The sequence below is a fragment of the Falco peregrinus genome, chromosome 4, assembly GCF_023634155.1.
Source record: "Falco peregrinus isolate bFalPer1 chromosome 4, bFalPer1.pri, whole genome shotgun sequence".
Lineage (NCBI taxonomy): Eukaryota > Metazoa > Chordata > Aves > Falconiformes > Falconidae > Falco > Falco peregrinus.
In genome coordinates this window covers 44,853,106-44,875,836 of record NC_073724.1, presented here as the reverse complement: position 1 = coordinate 44,875,836, position 22,731 = coordinate 44,853,106, and the positions used below count along the sequence as shown (strand labels likewise).

The 22,731-nt window shown below is 39.2% G+C and overlaps 1 protein-coding gene across 2 annotated transcripts in view; it reads right to left on the bottom strand.

Moving 5' to 3' along the window:
- Positions 1 to 22,731, bottom strand: part of KCNJ6 (potassium inwardly rectifying channel subfamily J member 6) — a 162,017-nt gene that overhangs the window by 106,891 nt on the left and 32,395 nt on the right. Inside the window, exon 2 of one of the 2 annotated variants that reach the window (XM_055803180.1) lies at positions 10,197 to 10,245. The exons of the other annotated variant lie outside the window; for it this stretch is intronic. Within the exon in view, the coding sequence (XP_055659155.1) occupies positions 10,197 to 10,221 (25 nt within the window). The 5' untranslated portion in view covers positions 10,222 to 10,245. The remainder of the gene's footprint in view (positions 1 to 10,196; positions 10,246 to 22,731) is intronic. 2 annotated transcript variants of the gene reach the window in all.

Here is a 22,731-nt window from a genome sequence, read left to right as displayed (position 1 = left end):
TGCCCCTACATCTGCAAGCCTTTGAGAGTTCTGTAAATGTTAGTCAACTGCATGGTGAAACCCAGAGCAGAATCTCTTGCAGTAGGGGTACAGAATGAACCAAGGCAAAAGCAGGTTTTAAAAAACTTTCACATGCTCAAGAAATGGCAACACAATGACACTTAAGACCCTGACGTGGGCAGTCTTTCCACTGTGTGGACTGTTCTACCTAACTAGCAGTAAGTGAGGTCATACCTTAATGCAGGGGTCTACCTGTTGAAAGTCACTGACATAAAGAAATAATTTAAATGAGTTCATGAGTCTCTCTCCTTTCTTTTCATGTTAACATCATGGGCACCTTATAAAATTAGGGAGGCAGAAAAACAGTAGGAATTTTTCTGTTCACTTTAATGGGTTTTGTATCATGCTTTTCATGAATTCATTTTTAAATATTACAGCCCAGCACATATGATTGAATGGATACTAAAAATATGCAACATTCACCCACAAATTAGTACAACAGCATGAGTTACTTGCGCCTTAAATAGTAATACTCCCCTAAATAATAATGTTATCACCAAAAAGACACTCAATTGCATGCAAGAGCAATATGCCATAAGAAACAAACTGACTTAGCAGGAGGTCTGTAGATAGTTCCTCTCTGCCTTCTTAAAAAAAAAAAAAAAAAAAAAAATAGGAAAATGTGTGCCAATATACCATCATATGTTTCAGTAGGTTTCAGAGGAAATTATTCTTTGCCTATCATCAAAATAACTATTCAAACAATACTAGAAAACAGAGCAGAACAAGATATTTAAACTGCCTCCCAAAGCTGTCAAGTGAAAGTATAGGTTTTCTAAACTTAAAAATAAAGTGCCACTTTTAAGGACAAGTAATCATGCTCTTTGTTGTCCTTTTGATTTGCAGCTAGGTTAGCAAACGTTTCATGACACGTGATGTGACTCTACTGTGTAAGTTCCTGGGAGCAACAGAAGAAACCTGCGATGTAGAGATAGCAGGCTCAGCTTGACAATGATAAATATGTCAGACGGTGACAATCATTCTGTGAATTTAGTTCTTGTGAATGAACAAAAATGGTAATTTAAAGTGTCATGATTTGGAAGCATAATCATCTCTGTACCAGTCATTCACAATCAGTTATAGTAGAACAGAGCCTGATATTGTTCCATGCATAAACTGTGAGCTGCATGAAGACATATGGATACAGATTGGGAGTCAGACAAGAGCATCAGATATGACATTCTAGAAATAACAACCAATTAAATTTCACCCAAGGACTGAGTCCAATCACTTACATACCACTAAAACTTGTCTGACTTGATGGAGATGAGGCATAAAGTATGTGTTTATACAAGCCAAATATGTTGTGGATTTTGTCTTCAGTGTTTTTGGCCACACCACTCTCAGTCCCCACACCAGCTGGGTGAGGAAGAATCCAGCTGGGGAAGGACAGGGCTCAGCGAAAGCCCTTGCAACAGTGGTCAGTGACTCTTCTCAGCTTCAGAAGCATCATGAGTCTTCCTTCTCTTTGTAAGCTGCTACCCTGCCTTTAGGAATTCAATAGGCTCTCTAAGGTCTTGGGACCAAGCTGGAATAGTTTTGTAGCCATGTTTAGAGCTCTTACTACTGCTCAAGTGGACACAGGTGGCCTATATTGGCACTGGATTAAAAGGGTCCCTGGCCGTAAAACTATAGGAAGACAGGGAAAGTTATCTTAACTGCTGAGTGATACTCCTAATGTGAGGCTGATGGTGGTAATGGTAATAGGTGGTGTTCATAGGTGATGAGAAGGGAAATAGAAACCAATTTAATTGCCAATTAGGTGAGTAGGAGCTGCATGCCTCTTTTGCTGATACCAGTATTCTTTTTCTTTTGTGCAAGCCTTTCTGTTTTCCATTATTTTGCTTACAGGTATCTGGATTAGGAAATGTGCTTATGAAGTACGATGATGACAGAGTGGAGGGAGTTCAGCAAAGAGCAACCAGGACTGGAGGCCCTGAATGCTGAAGTGGACTATAAAATCTAACTCTATAGTTTAATTACAGGGTGATTAGAGAGGAGTTCTGCAACCTGGCAAATATTTGGAGAAGAGAGATAGGGGAATTATTTACAGGAGGGATGGTAATAGGAAGAAGGAGCAATATGCCTGTGCAACATGCCTGGGCTGGAACAGCGAAGGGACCAATGCTGAAGTCTGGGATGAAGACTGATGCTGAGGTGCAGAACAGCCCCGTTGCACAATCACTGCTGTCCCTGTCACCTGAAAACACTGCTGCGCTGACTCACAGGAGGGCAGATCTTACAGGTGCCTTCCTTCTTGTTGGTTTATATTTTAAGAGCGCTCTTACTGCTGGCAATGACTCTCGCTGGAGTCTTTTTGGTTTTCTCCTCCATGTAGTTCAAGATACTTTACGTTAAGAGGAATAGTGGTAAATAAAGTTAGAAGAGCCTGAGCTATGAGTACAGGCAGTGGTTCAGAAACAGTACACTTTGAATTAACGTGTTCTGTCCACAAGAGAGAGTTTGACTTATAGGCATTCTTTTGCCTGTAATATGGTTAACATGGCCCCTCTTATCACCTGTCAAATGTTTGAAGAGGAAAGGAGGCAGGTGAAAAATACAGGGAGGATATAGTCTAGCTTTAGGGATTAATTTAACAGCTGATTATAAGACTTTTAAAAGATGTCTGTCTAAAAATACCATGATAAGACCTTTCTCATTGTTTATATTGAATAATGCAACTAGGCTGTTTTTTCCAATGAAGTGAGGTATTTCTCTTTCACATCAAATAGTTTATCCTACCATGCTCTATGATATTTTCCATTCATTGATTCTGGATGACTTTGCAACTCATTTTCAAAGTCTAAGGCTTTTAAAATCCAGTACATTTATGGTACTACCTGTTTAAACAGCTGTTTTTGTACATCTCAGATACCTTTTTTTTTTTTTTTTTTTTTTTTCTGGATTGTTTTTCATGTAACAGTTGACCAGCATTCTTTGCTATTCATCATGCTATGATTATTTCCTAGAACTAAAAGCCATTATGGTCTCTTATCTGCTTGATAGCTCAATAAGCCTGATCCAGATCAGACAGTTTTCTACAGCTTTCAGAAACATTGATCCTGTTTTCCACCATTTAATTCAACCCATCTGCTCTCTGTGAAGACAATTGATTAGACATTTTTAATGACTTCTATATCCTCAGTGAACATGAACTTCCTGCTCTTTACATGTACAGCATGGTGCTTTCTTTCAGCACTGCACACTGCCCTCTTCTCCAGCTGAAGTCTGATGTTGGTTACCACCTCTGGAAAATTTAAGTGTATGTCAAATAAATATAGGAAAAGCTCTGCATTCCAAGGACATTAAAATTGTGAAGCCAAGCCCCAAATAGCTGGAAATAGACAGTTAAGGGTGCAATGCTAACTGGCTCAGATGTGAACATACCCATATGATTCAGGGTATGATGAGAAAATGTCTCAAAAAGGGCTTTAGCCACCTAACTGATGTTTTTGGCAACTCAGTCCAATACTGAGGTCCTCAAAAACTGGTACTTAAAATCTGAAGTGACTTCTGCTTTCAATATTAAATTTCTGTACATGCTTAAACTAATTCTGGTCATGCCCAGAAACACTGGGCATGTATTTCCCCCCAAAACATTGTCTTATACCTAAATGTATCTCATACCAAATCTCATCAGGTTCACAATTTTGCCCTACTGCTGATCAGAAGATGTTTTTGCATTATGACTGTGGATTGGGTTCTGCAGCAAGCAGTGCTGTGGGAAGCTGTGAAAGTGTTTTGTCTAATAGTTTTGTGTCCAGACCACTTAGATTTAGTATAGAAGACGAGTGTTTCAGAAACATTGATCCTGTTCCCAAAGGATCCTTTGGGAAGCATGTGACTGAAAAACCCAGCTTCACTGTGCCACAGGCCGTAGCAATGCAAAGGAAAGGCACTGAGTATTCTTAAATAGTGTTGGACTGACTGTAGCCTCTCTTTTAGGAATGGGTGATCCTGAGCTAAGGAAAGTAAGGGAAATATTGAAACACACACCTACCATGGAAAATTACAACCTCAACAGAACAAATGTTAAAGGTGTAAGTAACAGTAAATACTGTGTTTCTATAAGAAGTGGTATAATGTTGCCTATGTGTAATCATTGTTCCTAACTAGAACACCAGAAATTGTTACTTTATTCATAGTTCAGATCTTGATTATCTCATCCCCAATATTTTGAGTTTTATTTTCACTACGATTTTAGCTTAGCAAAGTAATATTAGCAATGCTATGAAATTTAATATGTTTTTGAAAAATCTAAGCTTCTAGAATCATATGATTAAATGAAAGCCTTGGTTTTTCATTTGGTAAAAACCACTGCTGTCTCTCACAGTTGCAGACAAAAGTTAAAGACAAGACTCTTAAAAGCTTATAGAACACAAAGCAAATACTCTTCCCATTGTTGTATACTGAGGACTAGAAGTACTGTCTATAAGCCTCCTGATTACAACAAGTTCCTTTTGTTTGTTATAGCATATATAAATTCACAGTTCTTCTAAGCCACTGCTATTGCATCACTGAAACAACAGAACTTCTTGCTTTCATGCATAATGAGCTCCTGTTATAGAATTTCATTCTCACAAAGCCTGACCTTTACCATGAAGAACAGACCGTATTTTCATTTAATGATAATAGCATTGTTCTTTCTATTCTTTTCATTATGCACATCATCTATTTCTGCAGAAACAGTAACAACAACAACAACGATATTAGTAATAATAATAAAGCAATACACATTCTGGGTACTTGGAATTCAAATTTGTCCAAGGATTTCAGGAGTTAATTTTGAAGTAAATGTTATCAACCTACATATACAGTATCAAATCAATAGTAATTAGATGTTCCACTTAATAAAACAGTTATCTCTATGGCTTAATATTTGCTACAAAACTACTCCTCCAGAAATAACTGTCACAGCAGAACTCTGTTCTTACTGAAAAGTAAGAGATGATGAAAATACATATTGTAGGAAAACCCAGCCTTCCTATTCTACTCTTAGCATGCCCTCATAAAAAGCTAACTGTAAAAGGATAACAGTGTATCTTGAAAATAAATGACTTCAACTTTCTCAAGCATATGCAGATGTCTTTCTTGAGTGAGTTTTCTGAATCCTTTGGAGTTTTTGCACTTCAATTTTGCATTGTAAGAATCTGTTCCTTGTAACAAATTGATGGTAGTTGACATCAATGGAAAATGTTGAACTGGGTATTTGTACTTAGAAATGCTTTCTGACACTGAAGAATTAGTATTCTAGACCAATGGGGTGGAAATTTGGCCTTTAGGATCTGTTCTTCAAAGTCCTGATTCTATATATACACAGCTGTTGTGTTCACACAAGATAGCATTTATGAATGCACCACCAACTTGTGATGTGATAATAAAAAAGTTAGGTTTCTGAACAAAAGGCAAAGATAAAAGGTGTAGTACTGGGGAAAAAAAAGTTGAAGTAGAAAGGTCACAATGTCCTATAGCAAGAGAGAATATATTTGATATATATTTACTGTAACATACCGTATGTTTTTCTTACATGTCATAAAACAATAATTCAAAATAATTAGAAGTGCTAAAAATATTCCACACTACCCTGGCACACGTAAATCTGAAAGTGCTGTGACTTTTAAGTAACTCAATGCAGAAACATTTTTCTTTTTATAAACTCTCTCTACAAGTATGAAAGAGCAATAGGGACACTTCAGATTCAGACGCTGGAGACAAGAAAAAGGCTTTTGGGAAAAGCACTTCATCACAAAGCAGCTCTCTCTTAGGGTTTGTCTGGTCCTGAAATTCTTTCAGGTTAGCTTGATTATTTTTTTTTTTTACCTCCCCTGAGTAAAATTCATGGCATCCATAATTCAGAAGATTTTATCTGGAGTCATCTAAGGTCTCAGTATTCATTATTTCGCTGTCTTTGGAAGTAAATTTATGGACATTTGGTGTACACATTGTTGTAACAAATGAAGGAACATCCTTCTTTTAAAACAACTATTCTGCCTCCGGCTGTCCTCATGCAGGTGTATCATGTGGCTTAACTCGGAGGCAGAACAAACATGACTGTTTACTGATGTGCCCCTACTGCCAGAGAACATCTTAATTGGATGTCACTTCTCTGTTTCAATGCTTTAAGGCAGCCAGCCGTGCCCATTTTCGATTCTAGCCTGCAGCAAGTTCACACTGCTCATGTCACATATTGATTATGCTGCAGCCATCATATGGCACACTAGATCCATGCTTCTGCGTAATTCAGTGCTGAGACCTTGGACTTCCTCATTACCTTAGGGAGAAGGGTTTGTACAAGCTCCTCTGTACACCAGTGACCGGGAGATCTCAGAGGTCAGTTTGGATGAAGGAGAAGAGACACACTTATATTCTCACTTGGTCTTCAGCAAAGAGCACATCTCTGGCAGGGCTGTTAGAAGTACCAGGACTTTGAGAGCTTTGCAGGTGCTACCTAAGCTGGCAAACCATCATGTTGCAAAAGAAGCAACCAGCTAGTCCCTGGTGTAAGACAGACATCCACAGATACTAGTTAGGGGCTGTGATGTAGGCAGCTTTCTTTCACCCAAGGTAACTCAGAAACATGCTGCACACCTTGAATAGCAGGGTAGCAGGAGGAGAAACTGATGGAATTAGAGAAGAATTTCCTTTTAATGTCATACCGCTGGACACTGAAAGGAATTTTCTAAGGTACTGTCAAGGCATCGCCATATTTGGCTACTCATAAAATGTCTTGTAATAATTGTTATTCCCCGAAGTGTTCAAAACGATGACCATTCCTGAGGACTGTGTAGTTCTGTACAGGATGTTTCTCTGAATATCTAATTTTTCATATTGGCCAAATACACCAGGCTGAACATCTGATACCTTCCTGTACTGCTTAATATTTGCCTTCCTACCTTGCTTGCTGTGCTTTAGCTATTCACGGGAAAGATAATGGCATTATTTGGGTTAAAAATGACCACCGGTGCATGAGAAGCATAACAGGGACAGAAGGAAAAAAAAAAACAAAACCAAAACACAGGAAAAATAATTTGGTTCCTGATTTCATTTATATGCTCATCTTTTAAATATTCTTAGATTATGTGAGGTAAATTGCCCAACTCAGACTATAAAGAAATTTCAAAATGCATATGGATTTTAAGGCAGTATAAAGGAATTCTTGGACAGCTCCCTGGGGCTCAATGTAATTATGGTGGCTTTCTATGAATTCTGTGCTAGCGTTGTAAAGTAATAATTTGGGCAGAGTGGTCTTATTTGGCATGCATTTCTACTTCTATATCAGCTCTAAGGAACTATCCCAAAAAAATTATCACAACATTTCTTTCTAGATTGCACTTTAATTGTTGTATTAAAATGTTTTTCCCTCTCAACTTATTTTTTTTTTAACTTTCAAGGAAGACAGTTGTCTCAAGACATACAAGTACATAAGCTCTGTCATCATACCTCATATCCTATAGAATGGATACCTATATCCTATAGAAGTGGGACAGAAAGTATTTAAACCCTTTTTCCCTTACCAATCTTCCTTACAATGCGACAGATCCTCTGGGGATGGAAATACAAAATGTGACAAAAATACAGACTGCTATCCCTGCTGGCAAAGATAACAGACTTGGAACAACTATTGCATCAGTGTTCTCTCAGTCTTCCTCTTAGCATGCAATGTGACATGGATCTCAGGTGTAGGGATTTTCTCACTGCAGAAACATCCAGAGAATCTTTATGGAGAAGAAGGGGCAGAAAGCAGTGCTTGGTAGCTTCATCAGAGCATTTTGGTAGAGAGAAAAAGATAGAGCAGTGGAGGGAAGGTGGTTGTTTTTTTCTGGAACTGTGCAAAAATATGAACAGAGGAAAAAGACAAAAAGCACAGATTTTGGGTGAAACTGAAAGGTAAATAGTAATTTCCTTATATTGGTACTGTGAACAAGCCATTCCTTGAGGCCTTTAAACCCCTACAAGGCCTCAAAGGCCTTTCTTTATTTTATCACTTCTAAGTAAAAGGCCCTGCAGTCCAAACCAGAGGCCCACCCTATGCCAGCTTGTTGCTACCCCATTCCATTTATTTCCTTTTAATCTGCGCTAGCTTTAAAGTGAGCACTGTGGTACCTTCACTAAGAATTTTCTTTCCAGCTTGCAACACAGTTTATGATTTATTAAAAATATTTTAAAATGTCTTGAAATCATCTGAAAATTTCATAAAAGGCTTGCATGAAGTATGAACAAATCCTTATACAAAGCAGCAGTAAATCCTTTCAAGAAGCATGCTGTCTTAAAGAAGCCAAATAAAAGTAATTCACAAAACAAGCACAAATCCTAAAGGAACTGTACAGTGCTCATGTTCCTGATCAGTCATAAAGTTTTACAGAGGCTGCTTCTCTGACTCTTCAGACCATTCAGAGTCTGCTTGCTTTGTCCTAACACTTTTTGCTGAGATTCCTTCACCTTGTTTCAGAAAGGTTGTGCAAAGCCCAGCAAGTAGCTAACATATAGGGCAGATACTTATCTGCTTTCACCTTTGCTAACAGGTTTCTCCATTGTTCCGTCCATCTCCCACCCATCCATTGAGACAGTTATAGAGCTATCCAGCATCCAGGAGCACCAGAGAAGTGATGGGGTTGCAGGATGTTTCTAAGAATGACATTGTACAACCACAAAGATCAATGGAGCAAAGGAGGAACCTGTTAGTAAAGGGTCTGGTATCATTGCCCTTTTGGGGCCTACTAACAGTTACCACCTAGGCTCTGCTGCGCCATGGATAAATACTTCTTTCTACTTAAGAATACTGCAGAAAGTATAGGAATGTGGATCCTGTTGGCAGCTCAAAAAATTGAAAATCTATGAATCATGATCATCTCATCTATGAATCTGTCTGAAAAACTTGAACTTTGCCAGGTCTTATGAGGTGCAGACAGCGGGGGAAAGAAGTAGTGGACAGAAAAACATTCAGATAACAACACACACCTTCATGGCAATAACTCCAAGTGCTTTAATGAGAGTTTAACTACCCCATAGGAAGAGGAGCTCTCAGGTTGACTTCTGCATCCTGTATCTGCGCACGAAGCATTAGGAGTAGGGCCTTTGCTACTTGGATGCTCTGCTGCCTCTATTGTGTCTCCCAGGTCTGCAGCACCTTTTTGTGAGATAGGTCGTTTCTGATACTGAGATCATTTTTTATAGCCAGTAGTGGTGACTCTGCCCTGCAATGGCATATGTAAGGAGATACAGAGAATGATTTCAAAAGGAAGCAAAGTGAACTGGGAGAGCAAAAATGCAGGGAAGTGCTGCCCGAATGGTACTTTTGTACACAAACAGATAAAATTCAACGGAAAAAAATTTCTAATGTGAATGAGTCTTATGCATTTCTGTGTTTCTGTCTTTCTAGAATCTCTGGTTAAGCACAGTAAAAGATTTCTCCCTCTTAAAGTCAATTTATTTAATCTTCCATAGGCTGTGGAGCTATATAACTTTTGGGAAAGAGACAGTGGCTTGGCAGGATTTCATCCTAAATTGCCTCCAAATTTAGTCCAGAAATAGATTATCAGCCTGAGTCTTTCAGCTACAAGTGTTTGCAAGCACTAATTTATTATCTAGATCCCATATTACAGCAGAAGTACAAGCTATCTCTTGTTGGTTACATGTTTAAGACAATGTACACCTCTTAGAAATCAGTGAAACCAATGGAAGGTTTTCCACATATATCTCTGGGCATAATGCCTGTTGGGTGAATCTGCCAGGTGACAATCCTGAACAATCGCACTGCATTTAGTGCAACCTTTTGTAAGCCTGTGAAGAAATGTATGTGCTAACCTGCATCAAGTAAATTAAGCACTCATTAAATCCACAAGTAGGTACATTCTATTTAAGTAAAACTCAGGCTTATGAAGTCAAACACATAGTAGCTGCTTTGCTGGATTTAGGTCCAAATACAGTTGATTTAAACAATGCATGAAGAAAATAGTCCTTGTTTTGGGGATACCTTATTTTTTTTAGGAGTGGAATGATTTATGATGAAGCTAGGAGTGAACACAGGGCTGAATGAGATCCCTGAATGCAAGCACTATTCTCTGGTTTTGTGGCATTATGTAAGGGAGGGGGACAGATGGAAAAAGAAAGTGGTTGAACTTCCTATTTGTACTCACTCATTGACTCTGTCAATTTGGCCATCTCTGTTTCTCTTTTGGGCTTCTCCTGGGGGAACAGACAAAATAAAAACAAACATATATATATATATAAATGTATATCATATAGATATAAATATAAATACACTTGAGTGCAAGTGGCAATGTGAGGGAAGGACATTAATCCTTTTTATATTTCTATTTTATTTAGGGATTTAACTTCACTCCTAAATAGCTTGCACCTCTAGGGACTTTTTTCTTGTAGTCTTTGCATTGTGTCGGCTGTGAAGTGTGAAACTTGTATTTATTTCTCTGTGTGTGTGTGTGTCTTGTTTGAGTAATTGAAGTTGTTAAAGTGATAATGCAGGAGGAAATCCTCCTCTGTTTCACACTCTGCACTAAAATGTGCAAGTTTGTTAGGACTTCCTGACAAAAGACATAAAATGACCATCCCACAAAACAGATATACTGAAGGAAAGAAGGTACTTACTTAGAAAAATAAATTTCATATGGAAGCTGTAGTGAGTGGTATGGTACTGGGTCTGACACAGAGATGAACTGACTGAAGTACTGCTTCCTTTATTTCTTTGATACATGAGGGACTCCCAGTCAAACTTGCTTGTCTTTGTCACTTGATTTTGGCATAATTTTTTTAATCTGGTTTTGTTTTCCCATTTCAAACACTTGTTCTAGCTGTTGTAACTAAACTTGCTTTGACAGAAGGCTTGGCCAATCAAGAGCCCTTGGATTTTGTGGCATTTCTCTTAACAGAGATCAATGCCCCAAAGCACATCTCAGCCAGAGCAATGGAGGCTGCTTCAGTCTCCTGATTTCAGAGCCAGAGTTTGGCCTGAATTAAAACATTCAGCCCTTGAAAACCATTTAAACTCTAATTAGCTACTTCTGAGAAGATGTGGGGCTGCTGTCACCCTTACAATCCCTGAAAGATTATACAAGCGTCTTCAGTGACTGAGTCCCAGCCCTCTGGGTTATTAGTGGCTACCTGTCCCTTACCCCACAGCTGTCTTGAAAATGCAAAGAGTCCAGGCATTCTCTAGTTTTAACCACAGCTGACAAGTCCAGTTGGAAAAGTCAAAGGGAAAAGGGCCTGGAGTCAACACTGATTAATAATGGGTGTGAGAGCCTGCCTCTGTGGAGGCTGTGAGAGAGGGTCTTGTGCGCAATGAGTGTGCAGGTGTCAGCTCTTGATCCAAGCAGCTTTTTTCCCCAAAAACCTCAGCAGAGAGCATTTCCTCCAAACTATGTCTTTAATGGGCAGCAACTCCAAAGAGAAGCACCCTGCCCCCTAGCTCAACTCTGGGACAAGTTCTAGGTTTCTGGGCAGGGTGGCCTGCAGCAGATGCTGAAATGGTTGGGGACAGGATTCAGCATGGCAACATCTCTGGTTGGTTGGTTATATACCAACAAACGCACTGGGGCAAACCACGGGCTGAGAATGATGTGAGAATGTTCCCTACCAGGTGTTCTTTGACAGTCCAGACCTAGCCTTCCAATGCAACTTGGCTATGACATGAGCAGACCCTGCTGCAGACATTCCATGCTGTCACAAGAGCTATCCCTCCTGCTTTGTTTAAAAGAGTACGATCATCTTATGACTTGAGAGGAGGTGAGGTCATCCATCTCTGTCTTATGCAGTACTGGCTTCTACTGGTGTAAAAAATCTGAAAGAAGTATTTTCTATACCAAATAGGCTACTACTTGCACTTCAGAAGTCTAGACTTCTGCTAGAAAAAATATCACATTTCATAGTGATAGGAAACATTGGAACACATGAAACAGGCAGATAATGCTTCACAACTGTATGCATGCCCCTTAGAGCATTTCATATTAAGAGAAAGGTTTAAGGTTATGTCCTGAATCTGTAGTGAGGTTAATGCTCTAAGCCATGCTGATAATGTAGCATTCAGCATCTGATTCATGCATTACTATGAAAGAAAAAAAAAAAAAGGAAGAAAAAAGAAACAGCACAAGAGTGCCAGTTACAAAAAAAAAAAAAAAAAGTCCTTTATGGCAAATTCTTGCATGGTATTAATCATCAAGGGAAAGCACAGCACTGTGAAAATCATCAGTAATTTCTGTCCATGTTGCTTTATAATGTGACCTTAAAACACCTCCTTGCACTACAGAACTTATAGTTTATCAGGAACGAACAGTTGGGGAAGATCAGTGTTGAGCCCTGAAGATGGAAGGCTGGATTTATTAGATTAATAGCAAGCTGTGATTTTAAATATTAATACTTTGCTCTTGCTTATTATGAAATATTTTTTACTAATGATGAGGTCTATCATAAGGACATAGGAGACTAGAATGTAATTTCCTTTTAAAATGAATGTATTAAATATAATATACAAGGAGGAGGTTATGTGTTTTTCAACCTCTGCGTTCTGTTAATGATCAAAATATTTGTTTTGAAGAAGCTGGTAAGGGCAAGCATTAACAGAATGTACTTTTTCCTGAAGTAATGGTCTGAGACCACTGACAGGTGAGCACAGAAACATTTACATGTAAAGAGACTGCACATCTGAACGGCAGCAGTTAGAGTATAGAAGGCTGAAGAAGAAAGCTAGGGTTCTCAGGCTTGCAATACTGTCACCTGTGTGAATTTCCCTATTAGACAGACAACATGAAATGGCTGACAAGATTCAACTAATTGCTGTATTTGAAAATATTGAAAGAGTTGGGTTTACCTTTCCTAAGAGAAATGACAGGACTACTGAAGTTCTGATCTTGCTTCCATAGAAGATAACAGTAGTCTTGTGTGAATGTCATTTCTCAGTAGTACCGATTAAAAAATGACACCCTTTTCCCAGGTATTTTATTGGAGAAATTAATCTTTTTTTTACTGCTATCACTGAAGTTGAGAATCTGTGTGAAATTATTCTCTCAGGTTCTGCATTTTCCCCTTTCTCTACTGATCACTAGTACATGCACACACACTCTATGGAGTTCTTCTGGAAACTCTAGGTCCCACTCATCTGTTTTATCAAAATGGCATGTTTTAAGAAAATGTGAACACCTCTAAGAAATTTGGGGTTTGATGGCAGATAAAAAAGGAATTCCATCATTTCTGATAGAATGAGTTCTAAGAGTTTAACTTTGGGGCGAAAAAAAAAAAAACCAACATTAACACAAATTTTTGCTCCTGACTTCAGCAGATGAGATTTTGAAAACAGACTGACAGAGTAAGATTTAACTGCCTTTTTAAAAAAAAACAAACAAATAAAATGCAAAAAACACTGTTTCATTTCAGGACAGAATTTGCCTTTAAGGGCAGACTGTGGTAGTTATTCCCTCTTGAGAATACCGGGTAAACAAGAATTGGCATCTCAGAATGCACATCAAGAAAACTAGGCCTTATTTTTCATCTCTCCTAAGACAGTGAGGTTCAAATTTATTTTTATTTTATTTATTTTTTTTTTAGCTATCTAGCCAGCATGGAGTGATTTCAGCAGGGATTTGAATCCACAGGCTGTTGCTGATTGTACCTGTTCTGGGGCTAAGAATCCAAATCTTCCGCAACCTCAGGGGAGCAGCAGAGACCAACTCTGCTCTTTTAAGAGACTGGATTGTGTGCAGACATGTGCTACCCTTGCACACCTGTGTGGCACAGTACTGTCTTCCTGGGTGCATAAAAAGCAAGTTGTTCTGCTTTTCGTATTTTAAGTTATATGTTTATGAAGTGCAAGTGATAGATGAAATTGTTGTGATGCAAGAGGGGACATGTGAAATGTAAATTGGTACATGAAGCATGCTAACTTCAAATAGTAAAAATGGCTATTTAAAATGCTTCTTTATACTTTTTGCACTGTTGGTAAGGTCTGTAATTCAGCTGAGGGTGTAAGAAAGAAGCCACAAACTCTCATTTTCTAGTGAGGTCTTTTTTTTTTTTTTTTTAAGATATCTGCTTTATATAAGCTTCCTTAAGACAAATGAACTCTTTGCCCAGTCCAACAACACCCTGAGACTGTGGTGTCCTGTCTTGCACTGAATTTAATCTTAAATTATCATGCTGTTGCAAATTTCATGGGTTTAATATAACTCTAAGTGCCAACACAGAAAGCATGGCCTTCACATCAGTTTCACTTCTCAGCGAAAGAAAGTCAGGCACCTTTGTATAAAGCTCTACTTGCCTGACTTCCCATGCTGCAGAGTCTGCCATAGGTTCTGTCAGAGGGCGCACAAGAAGATGTCAGTCATGACAACAAGGAAGTGCAGACTTTATATTTTCAAGCATCGTGCATGAGCAGACAGGGAGGATCATATCAAGTACCAGATGAGAATCAAAACATGGAGTACCTAGGTCACTTGTTCGGTAAGGAAAAATTCTTGGGCAAGAGAGTGCATGATCTTGTAATTTTACTAATGGAAGGACATGGACACATCCTGTGATCTTTTCATGGTCTGTTAGCTTCAGCTGGCACAAATTGGTGAGATCATTCACTTTACTGCATGGCTGAAACTTCTCTTGTACTTTTGCCAGTTCACAAGTGCAGAAGTGTGCCAACATGCTAGGAATCTATCGACGTAATCTAGAACTCTGGCTAAGATTTCTAAGAGTTTTTCCTCAGTCTACTGGCTGAGCTATGGATCAGAACTCAAATACATTGTATCCATTACACATACTTTTTGTGAAGCTTTGTAACTTTTGAAAATAATTCAGTAGCAGATCCCTAGTAATTTCATTGATACATCCTTTAAGGCAATAGCTGTTCAATCACTAAATGCAAATTCAATGAGCAAGAAGCAAAGAAGAACCTTTTCTGAAATTTTAGCTTGGAGTAATCTATCTTGGGATATTTCAGATTACTTTTCAAACTACATGGAAATGGCGTTATGTTCGAAACACTATTAAATGAGAATAATAGAATTTCATTTTATGTAGTGTCTTTCATACTCCTGACATCTTCAAATGCTTTACAGTAATGAATTAGATACTGGTTGTTAGGCAATGGTGTGTAGGCAAAGGCAGCACTTATTATGTGTTATTCATTTTAGCAATAGCCTACACGCAGCTCTCGAAAGCATAGCTTATTTTAGGTGGAGAGGGATTTTTGGAAGGAGTTGGACCTCATTTGAAAAACACCATAGGAACTCTCATTTCTATCTGGACACATATCCAACAAAGGAAAAAATAGCTTAATAGCCCATCTTTAGGACCTCTAACAATGAGATGCACTGCGTTATTGCATTATTTTACTGTTATTAAATTCAAGCTGTATGTAAGACCTGCCTAGATTTATGGGAGTTGCTTTTCATGCCTCCCTGTCCCAAAGCTAAAAAATAGTGTATATCTTGTTTATTTTTGTTATTATGCCTTGACCACCCGAAAAAAGGTGGCTGGTCCCAGCTGCCTGCTTTGCCTTGTCTTTTAGAATTAACTCTTAGGGTAGGGACTGTAATGACTATATTTGTGCAGCAGCCAGCACAGTATGAACTCAAGCAAATTGGCTTCATCCTCAGCTTTAAGGGTGAGAATACTAGCAAGTAATCTGCATTCCCTTGCAGTGATCCCAGCATTTGCATGGCTAAGAATATATTTTAGAGGACTATCCTGTGCTTGGCACAAAAGGCGATTTCAATTTGCATCAGTTGGAATGAGTTTAACAGACAGTATTTGAATAGATGGAGTGAGCAGAGTTCACTGAGGGTGTACCTTAGCTGGTTTCGCTGGAGTTATTGAACAGTAGGGGTGAGTATGGCTCATTAATATGTTCAGATATCATAAAGCACTCTCAGTAGCTGTGATACGGGATGCCTTACATGGAGGAAATTTGCATTGACAGCAGGAGGAACTGAATTTATTTCTCTTGGTTCTAGAATATAGTTTTTACATTTCTCATAGTTTTAGTTAACTTACTCATCATTCACACTTGGTCTGTGAAATATGCATGGAAAAATCTCTGTGTATTTTTCCAGGCAGAAAATCAAGCAGCAATTCTAGAGAAGCTTGTCAGCTCCCCTCAGAATCAAGATACAAAGCTCTCAGAGTCCTGTATTAAAGCCATTGCAAATACATTATTGTTCTTTAAGTAGGAAGAAAAAATATTCACATATTAAACAGTGGGGATGGCATGTGGTGTTTCTGAGTGTAGGAAATGTTTCTAAGAACAGAAGCAGCATATATAAATGTTGCTGACTGCTGTTGAAACTGTATGCACCTACCAGAACACAAATAAATAAAAATTTGTTCAAACAAGATAGTTTGCAGGATGGAGAATATTCTTATCTATGAAACAAAACAACAACAACAAAAAAAAAAAAAGAGAGAAACACATTAAGTTTTTGGCATTTTAAGTAAGATCTAAGCTGTAGTAAGCCTCAGGTTTTCATTTTTTCTTAAATAACCTAAAGCACTTCACATTTTTAAACTATTACAATTGATTGTAGAGAACACAAATCTAAAAAAAAATATTAAAAAGTCCCACCTTTGGCAGGAAACCTCAGAACTACAGGCATTTAAGTATCCTTAATTTATTGTGGTAAAGGTGCCAGGAGATGCAGATTATTTTACTAACAATTCTGTTTTATATTTTTATGCTGTTTTATAAATGTTATTTCTGCTATCAACCGTAGAAGAGTCACTTAAGCATTAATATGCAATGGCTATTAAGGATTTAACGGGAAAATTACACAGTGATAGGTTAATATAGAAATATTTTGGATATCTGAAGGACCAAAGGTGAGGGAGTTAAGTAATGTTGTGGTATTATTACATGATTAAAAGCAGGTATAGTTTGTTTTCTCTAGAGGGCGAAGTATATCAGCTTAATTTTCATCTCCTTTCCTGGTTTCATCTGGGATGGACTTAATTTTCTTCTTAGCATCTGGTGCAGTGCTGTGCTTTGGCTTTGGTGTGAGAACAACGTTGATAGCACACGGATGTTTTTAGTTGTTGCAAAGTAAGGTAAGGTTCCTGGATGCTGCCAGTGAAAGGGCTGGAGGGGCACGGGAAACTGGGAGGGGACACAGCCAGGACAGGTGACCCAAACTAGCCAAAGGGATATTCCATGCCATGTGATGTCATGCTGAGTATATAAGCTGGGGGAAGAAGAAGGAAGGGGGGGATATCCAGTATTATGGTGTTTGTCTTCCTGACTAACCGTTAGGTGTGATGGAGCCCGGCTTTCCTGGCAATGGCTGAACACCTGCCTGCCCATGGAAATCGGTGAATGAATTCCTTGCTTTGCTTTGCTTGTATGCGCAGCTTTTGCTTTACCTATCAAATTGTTCTTATCCCAACCCTCGAGTTTTACTTCCCTTCCTGATTTTCCTTCCCACCCATCTGGGTGAAAGGGGAGTGAGCCAGCAGCTGTATGGTACTTCTTTACCATCTGGTAAACCATGACATCTCTCATTACAAAGACCCTATAGAATGACTGAAGATTTATTTGATTCCCAGATCCCAGTAAAAATATATCTCTTCTAAGACAATGAGTTGGGCTGTCTAAACAGTAGGAGAGCTTCCCCTTCTATACTTTGACAGCCAACGAACTATATGTACTGCTTGCTTTTGAGAAGCTCAGCTTGGGTGTTCTAACAAATTATGGATGAAGGTAATTGCAATGGAGTATTTAAGTCTTACACACAACATTTTCAGCCTACATTGTGAAACTAAGCAAGTGTAAGTATAAGCTGAAAATTGAGAAAAATATCCTGGCAACAGAGTGATGTAGTGATGCTATACTAAAAAGGTTGGAAAGCTTTTTACTTAGGGGTATTAAAACTACATTGGACAAACCAGCATAAATCGCATCTTGGAAAACAGTCTTCAAGACAGAGTGGAAAATCTTATATGCTTTGTCATCTAATCTCCAGATTTCAGGTAGGGTGGCTGTGTACAATTAATGCATGGTGCAGAGCTCTATAATCAGTGGAAATTTTCTTAACCAATTCAAAGACCTTTGCATCTAGCTCTTAAGAAACTGCTATTTTCCCTTCTAGGGCATAATTCATGAATATATTCTAAATTGTAATAGAAGAAATGTAAATTACTTTGACATAACAGTAGCTACCATATTTTAAAAAGTTGGTAGAAACCCAAAAGAAGAGATTCACCACAGAAAACAGACTTAAAAATGCTTACCCCATCTTTTCAGCTGTTAATAATGCTTATGTTTAGTTTTTCATGAACTCATTGCTTCTGTGCCCCCATAAGAGAAAATCTGAACTGGTTGTTTGCATTCTTGTTATAGCATTGTAATGTTGTTATAGCATTAAATTCCAGATTTCAATAAGGCACACTTAAAGAAAATTTATAGATTGGGGATTTCACATGAAAAATGATAGGTAGAAGCATGCCTGAACTAATCTAGAACCATTATTTAAACTATTTAAGAGCATAATGATCTAATAAAGTATTTTTTTATTATTACTTGCCTTGATACATTGCAAAAATAACTCATAACTGAATAGAACAGATCAAGCATTTCAAAACTGAACCTATTTCCTCAGGTACCTTGTGAGACTTAAATGATGAACATACAACTAGGGGAACTGACATTTTTCTTTGTTTTGTGCTATCATCATGTTCATTCATTGAAAGTTCTTAAACAAGAACTGTCTTTAGTGTCAGATTTGGCTTCAAATGAATAATACCAAAGCATCTCACACAGTTTCCAATTTTAGCAGCCTTTTGTTGTTAAATCTATTTAAAAAAAAAAAAATCTTCAGAAGCAGATACATTGAGAAGAACAAGTAATGTGTTGATGAAAAAAAATGCTAATAAAGAAAATACCTCACTGTCCTACTGAAAAATACCTGAAAATACCTCCCATTTACTACTCCCTGACAGAAAATTGAACTTTTGCTTGCTTCTGCTGATATTCAGGCTAGCTTACACAGATCTCTTACAGATGAACTGCAAAAGCATTAAGAAAGAGAAATGCTGAGGTAACCCAACATTTCTGAATTTAAAAACCGAGACTTCATTCTCAAGTTGGTGTCTTCCACATAGAAAAAATAGAAAATGGGAGTGCAGCACTTTCAGTATGATTACTTTGTTATTAGTGACCTTTCCACCTTAGGGTGAAACTCCTTCTTTCCCCAAATGTACAAAGTCACAACCCTGGCTTTCAATCTGCCAGCTTTTCAGAGTTAATGAAGATAATAATAGGAGCTGCAGCAGAAACAGTCAAATCATAGACCTTTGGACATACGGCCTGGGGTTCATGTCACCCAAGTTCAGCCCCCTAAAGATTTGGACACACATCTAAGCAAGTTGTTTAGACTCCCTGTAGCATCAACAGAGGGAAACCAGCACCTCCAAAGGCAGGTTAGCCAGGTGTCTCAAGTAGATGAAATTGCTGGTGGAAGTGCTCAGCTCATTTAGAAATACAGCTGACATGACTAAATCAAACTAAAACTTACTTGCTACATGGCTAAAGACGCGAGGTATGAAGCCTCCTGTCTCTGAAACTGCTGTGGTATTGACTATCATCTTTCTGCTGTGCTAAAGGTTTGCTCCTACCCTTTACCTCCCATTCTCCCCACTCCCTTGTACTATTTCTTCTTGTTCTCTCTTGTCTTATCCAGCACATCACCTTTCCTAAAATGCTCTCGCCTTTCCCTTTTCTCTCCATCTAACTTTACAACTAACCTACCTTCTTTTTCCTTCTTTTCACACTCTCCCACACTTCCAAAAACAACGGCTGTGAAACTAGCATGCTGTTTGTTGCTATCACACGGTGCATGCCTCCCTCTCCACCCCTCAAACCCACACGTACTATCTATCTTACCTAAACAGACTGCACATCTTTGAGGCAGGGACTGCCTATTGCTTGAACTGTGCCGGATCAATCATAGCACTACCCCAAGTCTTACGACTCTGTAGAGATATTCTTATTTTGGTATGTACAATATATTATACTGTACATGATCATAAATGACAGAGAAGTACAAAATATTAATTAAGAAAAATGCAAAACAGGGTGAAAATCATTGCACTGTTGATCTCACCGTTCTCCTGGTACTTAGACCAAGCTGACAAAGGGTTCTGACTACTTTAGGAGACTCATGCTTTTTGTTGGCTGAGGCTAGGGATAGCATGCACGTTTATTGTTCCAAACCAAAGGCTGTTTTCTGTAAAGGAATGCTGGCTCGGTATGGTGTAATGCTGCCTAGAGATCCCCAAGCAGCCTCTGAAAGAACAATAACTGTCAACCAGTAAATTAGTCTGCAAGAACCTTGCACGAATATAACTGTGCTGCTAGTACTTGAGTTAGCTTTTAACCTAGACTCATTTTGTATTGTGCCATGTAGACATCTGTATTGTGTCTTGGGGATTTGAATACATTTTAACTGGAATATCCAGACAAACTCTGTGTATAAATCACACTACAGATTTACAAGTCAGATACAGCAAACCTATGTGTTCCTCAGGTAGCGCAGCTGATTGCACTGTATATACAGTGCTGTATGATGGATAGGTTTCAAAATGTACTAGCTTGTGTTCTCTTTAAGTGTAACCACCCCCAAAATAATATATATGGTGCTACTGATAAAAGGTCATCTCATGAAGCTAGCCATTTCTGTTGCTTTTAATCCAATTGTTAATAGTAATAAAACATGAATAGCTATTAGCTTCTAAAGGGAAAATAAGTGTTTTATTAGAGATGGAATGGGATAAAGCATTTTATTCTATTAAAAACATATCAACCGTAATGATATTACCACTAGCAGATACATCTTCTAGGTTCCTCTGCTGTACCTTGATGTCTCTAAGAATGCTGTCCATCGCCTTCCTACATGATTGCTCCTTCCTGAGCCCTCTAAGCTCCTGTATCATACATACTTCCCTGACTATCACTCCAAAGGAGTCCCTGCCTCTTCGGTATTACAAAGCTCTGCCTTTTCCTCCACCTTTTTTGATTGTTTTAACCACTCTTCCCTCCTGTCTGATATGCCTCCATGCACAAAGTAGATGCAGCAGTGTGGTAAGGAGCAATGTCTGAAGCTGCCCATGGGCCTGTGTGAAGGCTGAAGGCTCCCAGTGTAGATAAACACCTTGTACAATGGTACAGAGAAAGCAGAGAGCAGGAGCTCAGGTCCAGCCTACGTATGAAAGAGTGAGGTGCTCACCTGGCCCCAGAGCTGCACAACCAGCTGCCAGAGAGGGTAATGTCAGGTAGTGAAGACTCACAGAAGTATCAGAACTTTATGCACATCTAATTGATTGTCAGCTGAGGATCCTTCCTGGTTTCTGTCACCTTGAGTACATTTACCTGTAAACTAGGACAAATTTCCTCAGTACACCAGCCACAGTGCAGAGACCTCCTGTCTACCACTGATGTGAACTAATACAGCTGCACACCTGGGGGCCGGGGTGGGGGGCTGGGAAGCTGCATCACCATTAACACCGTGGGTGGAGCTCATCAGCTTGGCCCTGGGATGCACTGACGTGACTGTAGCATCTCCACTTCAGGAGGCAGGACAGTTTCTGATCAGCTGAGTATAGCTGCACCATGCTGCACTGCATGGTATAGAAGTCAGAAGTCTCTATGGTTATTTTGTGAATTTTCTGGTACTATTGTGCTGATTTGGAGTTTTCTTGGTCTTATTCTTTATTTATTTGTGGTTAACAATGGTTATCTTTTTGAGAAAAAAACATTATGGATATCTTTTTTAACTCTGCGGTGGGTTGACCCTGGCTGGATGCCAGGTGCCCACCAAACCCACTCTGTCACTCCCCTCCTCGGCTGGACAGGGGAGAGAAAATATAACAAAAGGCTCGTGGGTTGCGATAAGAACAGGGAGATCACTCACCAATTGCTGTCATGGACAAAACCGACTTGACTTGGGGAAATTAGTTCAACCTATTACCAATCAGATCAGAGTAGGATAATAAGAAATAAAACCAAATCTTAAAAAAAAACCACCTTTCCCCTACCATCCCTTCTTCCTGGGTTTAATTTTACACCCTATTTTCTCTGTCTCCTCCCCCCAAGCATTACAGGGGGACAGGGAATGGGGGTTGCAGTTAGTTCATCTCACGTTGTCTCTGCTGCTCCTTCCTCCTCACACTCTTCCCCTGCTCCAGCATGGGGTCCCTCCCACGGGAGACAGTTCTCCATGAACTTATCCACCATGGGTCCTTCCCACAGGCTGCAGTTCTTCCCAAACTGCTCCAGTGTGGGTCCCTTCCATAGGGTGCAGTCCTTCAGAAACAGACTGCTCCAGCCTGGGAAGCCCACAGGGTCACAAGTTCTGCCAGAATACCTGCTTCAGCATTGGCTTCTCTCTCCACAGGGCCACAGGTCCTGCCAGGAGCTTCCCCACAGGACCTCGAGACTTCCCATGGGGTAACAGCTTCCTTTGGGCATCCACCTGCTGTGGTGTGGGGTCCTCCATGGGCTGCAGGTGTAGATCTGCTCCACCATAGACTTCCACGGTCTTCACCATGGGCTGCAGGGAATCTCTGCTGTGGTGCCTGGAGCGCCTCCTTCCCCCTCCTACTTCATCGGCCTTGGTGCCTGCAGAGTTGTTTCACATATTCTCACCCCTGTCTCCAGCTGCAGTTGCACAGGTTTTTTTTCCCCTC